The sequence below is a fragment of the Tiliqua scincoides genome, chromosome 1 (genome assembly GCF_035046505.1).
Source record: "Tiliqua scincoides isolate rTilSci1 chromosome 1, rTilSci1.hap2, whole genome shotgun sequence".
Taxonomy (NCBI): Eukaryota; Metazoa; Chordata; class Lepidosauria; order Squamata; family Scincidae; genus Tiliqua; species Tiliqua scincoides.
In genome coordinates, this window is record NC_089821.1 from 249,099,134 (window position 1) to 249,111,387 (window position 12,254).

At 45.4% G+C, this 12,254-nt stretch overlaps 1 protein-coding gene across 1 annotated transcript in view; it reads right to left on the reverse strand.

Annotated features, from left to right (window-relative positions):
- DNAH14 (dynein axonemal heavy chain 14) overlaps window positions 1-12,254 on the reverse strand; it is a 283,703-nt gene that overhangs the window by 174,320 nt on the left and 97,129 nt on the right. The window contains 5 exon segments of the mRNA XM_066623355.1: window positions 2,197-2,331; window positions 4,054-4,143; window positions 5,549-5,742; window positions 8,100-8,199; window positions 11,748-11,934. Of these exon segments, the coding sequence (XP_066479452.1) occupies window positions 2,197-2,331; window positions 4,054-4,143; window positions 5,549-5,742; window positions 8,100-8,199; window positions 11,748-11,934 (706 nt within the window).

Consider the following 12,254-nt stretch of genomic DNA (forward strand, 5'->3'; position numbering starts at 1 on the left):
GGCGCACTTCAAGAAAGGAGATACATTCTCAGGATAGAACACAAACTTTAAATAAAGATGCTCAAGTCCCAGTATGTCTAGTCTTCTTAGTACTACCAGGATTGGGTACTGCTCAATGTGGGGCAAGTCTGAAACACACTGAAGCTAAACTTCCCCTCTAGCAAAGACAATGGTGAGAGCTTGATCCTTCTATTTTGAATTTCACAGGCTACCATTTAAGGTTGCATAGACTGAAGTAGTTGAAACAATGGTTTAATTTATATAAATGGACGGTTTCATGCACATATCTCCCACCTCCTGCAAGATGAGGCTTAGCATGCTTTCAAATGCACTGCCTAACCTTCTTCACTTGACTGTTTACATCACAAGTACGCTTAAACAGGCATCCCCCTTCCCCCAGCCAACAAAGGTTTGCAGAGACTGTGGTCAGTAGCTAGTAGCTCAGACATAGAGCACATGCTGGGTATGCATAAAGTCCTAGATTCAAGGGCAAAGAAAAATTTCTGTCTGAAAGCCCAGAGAGCCACTGCCAGCCAATATCAACAAAACTGACCCAGGCATTTTCGTATACAAACAGCCAGGAATGTGCCAGAGGCACTTCCTGGATTCTCAAGTCAAGTCTCTTGTCCCGACCCCCTTGACTCAAGTTGCAAATGAGTTGAAATGGAGGGGTCTTTGCAACTTGTTCAGAGCTCTTTTTAGAATCACTCTGACTCGAGTTAGAGACTTTTCAAAAAGCAAGCCGAGCTGTGAGGCAGCCGTGGCTCTGCAAAAAACATGGAAGTGCTGGTGTGTGTGTGTGTGTGTGTGTGTGTGTGTGTGTGTGTGTGTGTGTGTGTGTGTGTGTGTGAGAGAGAGAGAGAGAGAGAGAGAGTTCTCACTCCCTGGATGTTCCCATCCCATCTGTAACATGGTGATATTCCTTCACTTCAACCACCCTTTTCATTTTATTGATGTAATAGCTCGGCTGTCATTTGAGTGTGCGCAGCAGTGAAGAAAGCAATTGGTTCCCTACGAAACCCCAACAATGACACCCCCCCCCCATTCACATCACGGCTCCCAACTCCACCCTCAGAGGGACTGCCAAGCATAGACTGACTTACAGGAAGGCGTCCAAGCTCAGCAAGGAGGGGATGGGTAGCGTGAGTGAGGGGTCAGAAGTGGCAGGAGGGAAAGAGGAAGAGTTGCCTGCAGCAGCTGGGAGGCTGACATTATGACCCAATCCTTTGTAGCTCTACTCAGAAGTCTGAGTCTCATTGTGGTCAATGGGGCTTCTTCCTGGGTAACTGTGGAGCTTACTAGTGAGTGGCCTGCACATTCATTCATTGCAGCCTAGCCTAGGGTGCATACGGGCACAGGCAGGGTGAAGAACTGGCATGGAATGGAGGCACACAGGCAGCCTGGGTGCAGGCAGACAGGAAGTGGACTGACCTAATCAGTGAAAATGGTAGACCCCACCTCAATGAGGTGGTAGTGAGTTGGTCAAAGTATTGGCAACAGCAACACAAGGAGACACCCGGTGTTCCCTCACATAACAATTTCCCCTTCACCCACACCTGCTGGAATGGTGGCATGCTGGCTCCCTGGGCTATCCAGGCATTTTGATATCACTGGAAGCATCTCCCCCTCTATTGGGCTTCTCCTCCCATTTCTCATTCAGAGAAAAAAAATCAAGCTAGACATTTGGCCAATTGATCATCCGTCCCTTCCAAGATGGGCAGGAGAGCTCGCTCTCCCCTTCTCTGTGTTGTCCCAGCCTTCTTTCGGTTCCTCCCCTCAACCTTGTGCAGCCGTCCTCCTTCCTCACCTCCACCCCCCCCCCCACCCAGCCCCTGCCTCCTGGAGAAAACCCACCCTCCTCTCAACAACTGTTGTTTTTGCGCTTTGAATGCAACTTCTGGATCACCCACAAGGTCTTTTTGGTTGCTATGGCAAAAAACAAGCAAGCAAGCACACAGAGACACACACAGCAGGGTGGGGTGAAACACTCAAGAAACTCGAGTGAACAAATGTTGACTCATTTTGGAGAAAAAGACATGGGTCAAGAATCACTTCCGGGTAAAAAACCACATGTAAATCAATTGAACACAAGTTGTGAAAAATGCGATTTTTCACAACTTGAGTCAGTCATCTGAATCTCAGCCCATCCCCACAAATAGCGGTCTTAAGAAAATAATTAACATGAAAACTCCTTACCTGAATAATACTTTCAAGTGTTGAACTACTTTCAAATTCCACTATTGGTAAGATCACCAAAGCTTTTTCTAAAATTGTTCGAATTGTAGTCTTCCCTCCACCTGTAGGGCCTACTAACATTATACCAACACGATTCTAAAAAAAGAAAAACCTAAGATCAGGCCTGGAATGTGAAGATTTCTTAAAACATTAACAGACCAATCTTAACTTATGCTCGAGCAGGTAGGCCAGCGGGCCTGAGCTGCACCTAGAGCAAGTTTGGGGTCAAAAGCAGTGCAACCCAAGGCAAGGGGGAAATTTTCTCCTTACCCCGTGTTGCACTGCAGCAGCCCCAATGAGTTTACTCAGATCTGAGCCACCTAATCAGGTGGTGCAGATTCGAGCAGAATAGTGCGGCCAGGGGCCACACCATGCTGCCCAGGATCAGGATTCAGCATAACCCAGGATTCAGCTCCCCACCCACCTCTGGGAACGCCAGCCACCCACCATCCCACGACCTGAAACGCCTCCTTTCCGCCCTCCCCAAGCCCCCCCCGACCCTTGTGTTGGCCAAGCTAGGCCAACACAAACTTACCCCGCCAGGCCTGAATCCGGCACAGGAAGGCAGCACAACACCTTGCACTGGCCTCCCCGACTCCTAAGTTGGTACAAATGTGCCTTATGGCACGTTTGCAATGCCTCCAGGTCAGCACAAGTGACTTGCGCTAGCCTGACCCAGGGGTTAGGATTGTTCCCTGTGTCTTTCTCAGAAAACACATATTAAAGCTCTTACAAAGTATTTTTTGTCAGATGAGCAGTCCAATACCATGGTGAAAGGCACTTTATGGCTGTTGCAAGAGCAACCTGCCATCAGGAGCAGCTGGGCCAAAGGACTAAGGTCCCACCTCCATAGGTCTTCAGCACCTGCACCAGGTGTCGTAAATGTAACATAAGGCACACTTATGGCACTGGGGGAGGAGGGAGCGCTGGGCCAATATCAGTAGGCACTGTGTCTCAGCGTTATGCGGATGGCCAGCCAGCGCTCTTCCAGGACTGGTCAATGGTTAGTATTTTCAGGGTAGGGAGAGGTGGGGAGTGGATGGAAGCGGGAAGACAGGCAGAAGGGAGGATTGGGCCGAGGAGGGGGGCAGAGATGGCAGCAGACTCTGCTGCCATACCCTATCCTCCCTCCTGGCCCAGGCAGCCCAACATGTGTCTACGCGGCTCTGAGCCCACTCAAATATGGGTGCAGAGCTAAGGAGACTCACTGCTGCCAGCTGCTGTCTACCCATGGTAAGGAAGCAAATACTCTCTTCCCCTGAGGAGGAGCTCTCCGGTGGTATCCTGATGCCCACAGGATCCCGTGGTTGCCATTTGGCACCACTGGAGCTGTGGGCATCGGGAACCATAGGACTGGGCTGTTAATTAGCAACAGGTGGGGAGAGCAGGAAAAAGTAGGAGACAGGGATACCACCTATATCCTATCCTCCTTCTGGGCTTCAGCATCTTCCTGGGTCCCTCAGACCTGGGCCTGCAATTTTGCTGGGGCAGGTTCAAGTAGGCTGGGTCCAAAACATGAGGCTTACCCCTGGGTAAGGGAACAAATGTTCCTTTTCCTGTAGACTCCAGGACTCCCCCCCCCCATGCAGTGTGCTTTCTCGTAACATGGCTGCATTGGGGGGGGAGGATAGATTATGGGCGTAAAAGTACCAATTTGCTTTTTTTCTTAATTCTTTTTATGCAACATCCACAATATCTCAATTGTACATGGAAATAATGGCTGTACTGTATAGTCTCTACAACATTTTATATCTAAACTCCATGCATTTCTAAACTCCAGAACACTTTTCTTGCAAGTTAATGCTTTGTCATACTTACCAGCATCTGATTGTAAAATTGTATAACTTTCTCTGTCTGACTTTCCCAGGGCTGCAAACATAAATGCTGTACTGCAAGAGATATTGCCTTCTAAGATTTAAAAAAAAAATAAATCCTATAGTTAGAATCACACTTTAAGAATGGGAAGTTAACATTACAGCTCATGCTCTATTGTCATTCCCTCTTAAAAAAGAAAATCTGGTATTCAGATTGCCTAAACTAAACATCATGACAAAGAAACAATGAGCTTTGTGGTTTTGCCCCACACAAACTAGCCAAATTAGTTAGATACTTAGGATGCCAAAAAAAAATCCCACAAAATTTAATTTGTAATTATTTCTGTTAAAATACAAGAATCCACAGTACTACAAAAATTCACATGAAATTTTGAAAACAAAAACATAGATGGTAAAATAAAATGCAACCCATAGGAAATTGAAATAGCCCTTTCTGTGCATCTGTCCCCCAAATACCATTCTCATTAGATAGGTGTTATATCTGTTTCATACTTGTGTAGAATTGTATTTATAAAGGACTGTTTTACTCAGATGTTGCTGCAAAGAAAAAACTTATATAAGAAGATTTACCATTGGTATTGTACATAATCAAGAAAATAAAAAAATGGAACAATTCAGGCATTACCCAAGCACCTCCCAGAAATCACATGACAGACACTTGGGTTAAAGGTCAATTATGCTGACTCCTGATGCTGACTCTAGTACCTATTATTTGTAGGTACTTTTAAATGAAACTACATTAACAAGGTTTTGTTTTATGGGTTTGTACTTTTAAATCTATAACTTTAAACATAACACTTGGGGCTACCATAATAATGAACTTGCAATTATGCTGAGAATAATATTCAACCTGTTGGTATAGAGATTCCAACTCCCCTCTCCTCCCTAACTACACACTATAGTTAGTTTATAGCTAGCTAGACACTACAGTAAGCTTATAATATGCTTATTGATGTATTCCCTAATCCCAAGTTTTGAGTCAAGTCTTAAGTTTCTACCCTCAAGTCAATTCTCAAGTCCTTGCTCAAATTCTTGAGTCAAGTCTAGACTCTCAAGTCACAAGTGTGTGCGTGCACATATGCATGCGCGTAAACACCCCCTGATGGTTAGCACCTCCAGGTGCCTGTTTCCCACCACCCAGCTGATTGGCAGCAATCAAAGTGCTGCAGGCAACCTGGAGCTATTGGCAGCATTATCACCTGGGCAAAGAGGGCAGGCACTTCCCACCTTTCCCAGGTGATTGTGCTTGTTTCCGGATCACCAGGTTGTCTTACAGTGCTATGTGGAAGCCCTGGTAAAGTCAGTCAACAAGAACACACACACACATACAGTGACTCAGATGTGAAAATGTCCAAGACCTGATTGGACCATTAAGTTCAACTTGGGGGCAAGTCACTTGACTTGAGTGATTTATCATTAACATAGTTAATATAAAATATTGTTCTATTATAATAGAAAAAGTATGCATACTTCTTTACCTCTATCTGTCTGGGCTTTACTTTAGGAACTTGTATTTCTGGGAACAGATCTGTCATAATGTCCTCAAATAGTGAAACATCGTCAGCAAGTAACTTTGGTAAATTAACTTCTTTCAACACACTGATTATGATGAAAGTTTCCTTCATTGCAGAAATTATTTCCTTTTTTTTGCTATACAAATTATAACAGAAATCTAATTATCTTCAACATTAGATGACTTACAAGTACTGTCATATTGTTGGCTTATTTAACATATATAGACACTAATCATTGTCTTTATTAATGCACTAAGTGCACAATCCAAGTCACCTTGAAGACAGGATGCTGCAGTCTTCGCAGCATCTCCTCCTGGCTTTGGGAAAGGCTCTGAACCTTCCCCCATGCTGGGCAGAGGCACTACAAAACCCACCCTCAGGGAGAACATTGTGACATTCTCTTCGAGGGTGGGACACTGCAAGCTGCCTAGCATCTATTCCCAGCTTCAAGAAAGGCTCCGAACCTTCCCCAAAGTCAGGAGAAGGCACACAAAGCTCTGCCCCAGGGAGAAGCTGGGGCAGACTTAATGACATTGTGAGATGTCATGACATCAATGCCCAGGTGCTTATGAAAGGCATGATGCCTCTGGGCATTCCTACTCACTGAGAGAGGGCAGGAATCAACTCTCAAACAGTGTGGGTAAGAAAGAATAGGAAAAATTTCTCAGTTATTTGTGTCAGGTACTTGCCTTATTTGTTGCTGGTAATTTAATTTCCATGCCATTCTTTTACACCCCCTCTTTTCCATTCAGGACAATTTGTTTTTTATGTGACACACTCTGACCCATTGTGAAAATATAACCATAAAAATATAAAACAAAATCCCTTTCTGTTTCTATTTTCCTTCAGTCCTTAAAATAAACTCCATCAATTTTTACTGATTAGCAGTCAGGGCTCAGTCCATTAGGGAGACAGTGGTGGTGTCAAATCTAGTTTTGCTATTGTTTGGTTTCAAAGGTGACTCCTTAGATTTTAGGAGTTCCTGAGTTATCCTGAGAGACAGACTTTTCCAAGGTGATATCGTTCTCTCTAGTAAATGTGGGAAATACTAACAATTCTCCATTAAACCCAGTCTGATAAATTACAGCGCAATCCTGAGCTCTCTGGGGAGCCCAGGCTTGGCGGCACCGAGGAGGGCTGCCGCCAAATCCAGTGCCTCCTGCACTACCGTGGGAGGCGCCTCGAGAGAAGGTGACGTTTGTCGCCTTCCCCCGAGTAAGGTAAGCTGCCCCACAGTGGGGCTACTCACTTTATCACCGCCCTTACCACGCAGCCCTACACAAGCGCCCTGGATCCTACTGAGCGCAGCTCCACAGATCCTCCCTCCCCCCAGCACACCTCCTGCCCACCCCCTGGCACACCTCCCTCCACCCTCTCTCCGGCCCCCCCACTGGCCTCCCCCTTCCCCGGAACGCTTCCTCCCCACCCCTGTCCCCATCTACTGTGCACCTGCTCAGTGGTCCAGGAGACCGCCAAACCACAGGAGCTGGACAACTGCCCAGTGCTAGCCCAGCACCGGCCGGCGCTGGGCTAGCACGGGCAGGAGCCCCACAAATGTGCCTTACGTCACGTTTGCAACTGTGCTTGGAGGCACAGAGCCATGCCGCCAAGCACAGGATTGGGCTCTTAGACTCTAAAGGTTAGAGCAATGTTTCTCAACCAGTGGTTGAGGTGGTGAAGTGAAACTTGAGGTGGTGTCGGGTGGTACACATGGGACCCTCAGACCCCTGCCACCTGGCAGCGAGACCAGCATTGCAATGCAACAAGCAGCATTGGGAGTTTCGGCTCAGTGGCAGAGCTCCAGCATGCACTTTTCACATGCTTGAAAAAGCCCTCCCAACTGCCCTGAGCCTCTTACCAGTGTTGGCTGCATGGCGTCTGGCCTCCCAATCCTGAAGTAACCGGCAATGACATCATTGCCAGTTACTTCCAGTGATATTTCCAGTAGGTAGACTGTGCAAAGTGGTATGGCAGGAGGCAAATGTTGAGAAACTCTGAGTTAGAGGGAGTGGGAAGTGGAGGGCAAAGGACAAAGGGTCATTGCTAGCCACTAGATATGTGCCCATCTGACACTCTGCATTTTCTTTCCTCCACCACTCATCAAATATAAAACAAATGGAATTGTCCTCAGATCTGTATTGGTGAACTTTTTGGAGCGCCACAGTAATGTATTGAAACAAATGTGCAACAAACATTGCTCCCTAAAATAGTACAAATGAAGACCACAAGATGAAATGTTGGGAGTTCCACGAGAAGATGTCATTGACTGCAAAGTGCACAGAAGTAATAACACTCATAATGCAATCCCTAATTAGTTGGAATCACATGGTTAAGAAGCCCTCTCAAGTTTGAAAAAAGAAATGGTGGTGGAGCAGTGGCTATAAGCAGATAAGGGCCCTTTCATCATCACTCCTGAAACAGAAACTTTCACATTAAAAAAATCAAAACTGACAAAAGTTTGAAGCAGCATTGCTTCTAAACTCTCCACAATATTTTTATACCTATACATTTAAACTGTCTTCAGATCTTACTTACTCTTTTTTTAACTCCTGCCTCTTCTGGCCGGCCCTTATTAATACAGTTTTTATGGCTCTCATGCCAAAATCATAGTGATCCTAAAGACATAAAAAAGGTTTTTCCTTGGATCTTCTTGCAAGTGTCCCTTTCTCCAGACAGCAGATCTGAAAAGCTTGGCTAAAAGGATTATCTTTCCTATTATTACCAGTTCATTACTTCCAGACTCGCTTTTTAAAAATTAACCCACAGCAAGTAAATATAAGCCAATCCTCTGTACATTCTACATATTAACTCTTCATCCCCTGAAAGCCAGTCTCAATGTGCTTTTCCTACGTAGTAATATCTTACAATTGTAGTTTTTTTTTCCTTACAATAAATGATCGCATTACCAGCAACTTTCCTTTTTGCTGCTTTTATTCTCTGTTAATACTCTTTTTCTCCCTGTGCTCTGATAAAGGTGCAAGAACACTCCCTGTGTGCTACACTTCTTATTCATGATCATATTCTGCAAATGGAGACTGAGGCATATCAGCAACCAACCTTGGATGTCACTGCTGTGTCTCAGACTAATTCCTAGAGAATAGCAACATTGCCATATAAAGCAGAACTGATAGCCTCACCTAACATCTTTCCCTAGTCTGAGATTAACTAGTTAACTTAAGCATCCCTTAGTGGAGCAGTTCCCAAACTTGTGCCTTGATGCCCTGGAGGGATCAAAACAGCTCAGAGAAGATGATGGCAGTGTGAACAAAACAAGAATTCCTCTTCTCAGTGGTTATGTGGCAGGGTCAGTGCTGGTCATATGGGGAAGCTCCTCCTCTCAAGCAGGTAGGTCAGCTGATCTTTATGAGGGACTCCCTAGATTCTGAAAGCCTCAATGGCCCTTCCCTGTATTCTAGCTGTGTTCAACCAATATCCATGGTTGCTGTATTGCCATGTTGCAGTATGCCACATCTGGGATGCTTCATGCACAGTGATAAGCATCTGTTAAGAACTGAGGGGGTTCTAGGGCCCTAAGGAGACCCAAGACAGGAGCCTAAACTCCCCTTTAGGTGACATGCCTGTCTGTCCATCCATCTGTCCTAAGGGTAGGAACACTGAATCTGCCATGGAATCACTGAGAATTCATGATAAGTCAAATCTTCCAGTTCTCCAGTGGTCCGTTGGTGCCTAAGCCGAACCTCTCAAAGGCAGGACTGCCTGAAGCAACAGGAACCAAACTTTGGAGGATGCGCCTGGTGAAGACAGTGTTCCTCATAGTGTAGGTATCTGTAGTGTTTGATGAAAATATGAAGGGAGCTCCAGGTAGCTGCCCTGTATACTGTCCATGTGGATGGGAAAGCCTGAATGCCAAAGTAGTAGTGGTACCTCTGAGTGAATGGGCAACGACTCCCTGTGGAGGATCAACCCTGTGTGTCCAGTATGCCTCTACCTCTCATATCCATCTAGAAATGGTGGAAAGAGATACCTTGTTGCCCTGTATAGGTGATCTGAAGGAGACAAATATGGCCTCATGTCATAAGGAGTGGGCCCAGGCACCCAATGCTTAATGAGTTGTTCTACTCCTGGTCCCAGTCCAAGAGCTTATGTGCCCAATTTAAGTCTTAGGTAGACTAGGCACTTAAGGGATCCATTTTCAGTTTAAATGTCAGGTCTACAGTTCTTACTTGCAGTTGTTCCATTCCTTGCAATCTCAAGGGGGCACAATATAACTCAAGACCACAAGGCACAGTTCCTAGCCAATTAAACTAAATTACAGAGTACCAAATTACATCTAAGGTGTGCCAGTCTCTCTCCAGAGTGAGTGGGGTTTGGACAGAAAGACAGAAGCATCCCCTCTGTGATGATCTGTGAATCATCAAGTTGACTTTGGATATGAATGAGGAACTTGGTAAAACTTCACAAGTGGTTTCACCTCTCCCTGCCATCCTGCAAATCAGCGCCAGAGCCCTACAAACTTCTTGGCTTTGAGATTAACACAACCACCTGGGCTCACAAAAGAGAGTGCCTCTGGCACAGGCTTTCTTCCTATATTTGAGGAACACAACCATCTGTGAGGTCTCCTCTCTTGAGCACAGAACATAAGAACAGCCCCACTGGATCAGCCCATAGGCCCATCTAGTCCAGCTTCCTGTATCTCACAGCGGCCCACCAAATGCCCCAGGGAGCACACCAGATAACAAGAGACCTCATCCTGGTGCCCTCCCTTGCATCTAGCATTCTGACATAACCCATTTCTAAAATCAGGAGGTTGCACATACACATAATGGCTTGTACCCGGTAATGGATTTTTCCTCCAGAAACTTGTTCAATCCCCTTTTAAAGGCGTCCAACCTAAATGCCATCACATCCTGTGGCAAGGAGTTCCACAGACCGACCACACGCTGAGTAAAGAAATATTTTCTTTTGTCTGTTCTAACTCTCCCAACACTCAGAACGAGAAAGTTTGGAAAGCTCCCAAGTTGGCTCTGTGCATACCCAGGGCTCCACTATGTGCAACAGCACATATATAATGAAGAATTAAAGTTTAATTACCTAGGAATGAGGATTCAGAGGATAAACCAAAGGCTAAATGAAAATGTTTATGAGGAGCATTCTTCTTCCTCCACATTACTCTGTTCGCTGTCTCTACTGTAGCTTCTTCTCCTGCTCCAGGTTCTTACCTTTCTCTAACCCAGGTGGTCTCCCTACTACCTTCTGCTGCTTCCCCCTCCTCCACTAAACAGGGTGGGAGAGGGAAAAGGCTATGGGCACAATCCTAACCAACTTTCCAGCACCGAGGTAAGGGCAATGCAAACTCTGAGGTAAGGGAACAAGCATTGCCTTACCTTGAGGAGGCCTCCAACTGCAGGATGCAGCACATGTCCCACTAGCACAGCTATGCCAGTGCTGGAAAGTTGGTTAGATTGTGCCCTATGCCTCATTAGGTTAGAAAGCAGCTTATTATAGCATAACCTTCCTGCATATGTGGCCACACTCAACCCAAAGCACTATGTTCCACAGTCAGCTTCCCCATCAATTATCTGGCTTCAAAAACTTAGTGCATGTTTTGCCAGATTCCACCTAGAGAATTATGCCCACTTAATGCTAATTAGCTTCCCTTCTTCCCCTAAGAATGACCCTAGTTCTGCCCTGCAGTACTGCTGGACCCCACTGCCACCTCACCTGTACAACCTGCAGAGGTCCTCCTTCCTCCCTTCTCCTGCCAGCAGCTCGTCCCACCACTACAGCAGCACATTGGTCCTCCACAGGTCTTGGGTGTGGCAGCCAAACACCAATCTCAGTGTCTCTAGCAATTTCTGCTCCAGTAGCCTCCAAAGTCCATTCACACATCAGTAGTTCCAATAGTCCATTAACCATTAGTTCCTCAATATGGTCTCATACTTTCCTCCTGCTACTACCCACACCAAACTCTCCCTTCATCAGGTGCTTTTATGCCTGAAGGCCCTTTTATCTTCAAGTGGCTGCCGCTGTGGAGCACACTACCTGCTGAATGCCCAGGCCTTAACCCTTAAAGGTGCCAGTGTTGACACCACATCCTATTTCCTCGAGGTATCTTGCGCATTTCCATTACAGTGCGTTCTTCATCACCTTCTCAAAGCCATTCCCCACCTACCCAGAGTGTAATATATTTGTTAAATTCTACCTGCCGAGACAGCTGCTTGCTGGAAAGTTCATAAAGATTGACAATCTTTCCTGAGAGTGATTTTGCTGATTTGAAACCTTCTGAATACAATGTTATTTCTGTAATTCGTTCATAGTCTGGTATCATCATTGAAACAGGACGAAACAATGATTTTACATTGTCTGGGAGTTCAACACGACCTTTGTACCTTAAAAGGAAAGAGAAAAGTCACTTAAGCTTCTTCTTGTGATTTGAAAGTAAGAACACAAGCAGTGAAATCTTATGTGTTTACTTGAGAGTAAATCCCATTGAATTAAGTGTTGTTTACTCCCAAATTAAGGGTGCAGCCTTAGAAGTGTTAATTTTAAAAGTGTTCTCTAACACTTAAAAGAGCTAACACTTCCAACAAATAAAAAAATTTACAACAAAGACACAATACTACACATGAAGAAAGGAAAACTGTCCTGCAGTACAGCTGTGGGAAATAATTATGGGAGTAACTACCATTATAGAAAATTGATGGGAAGC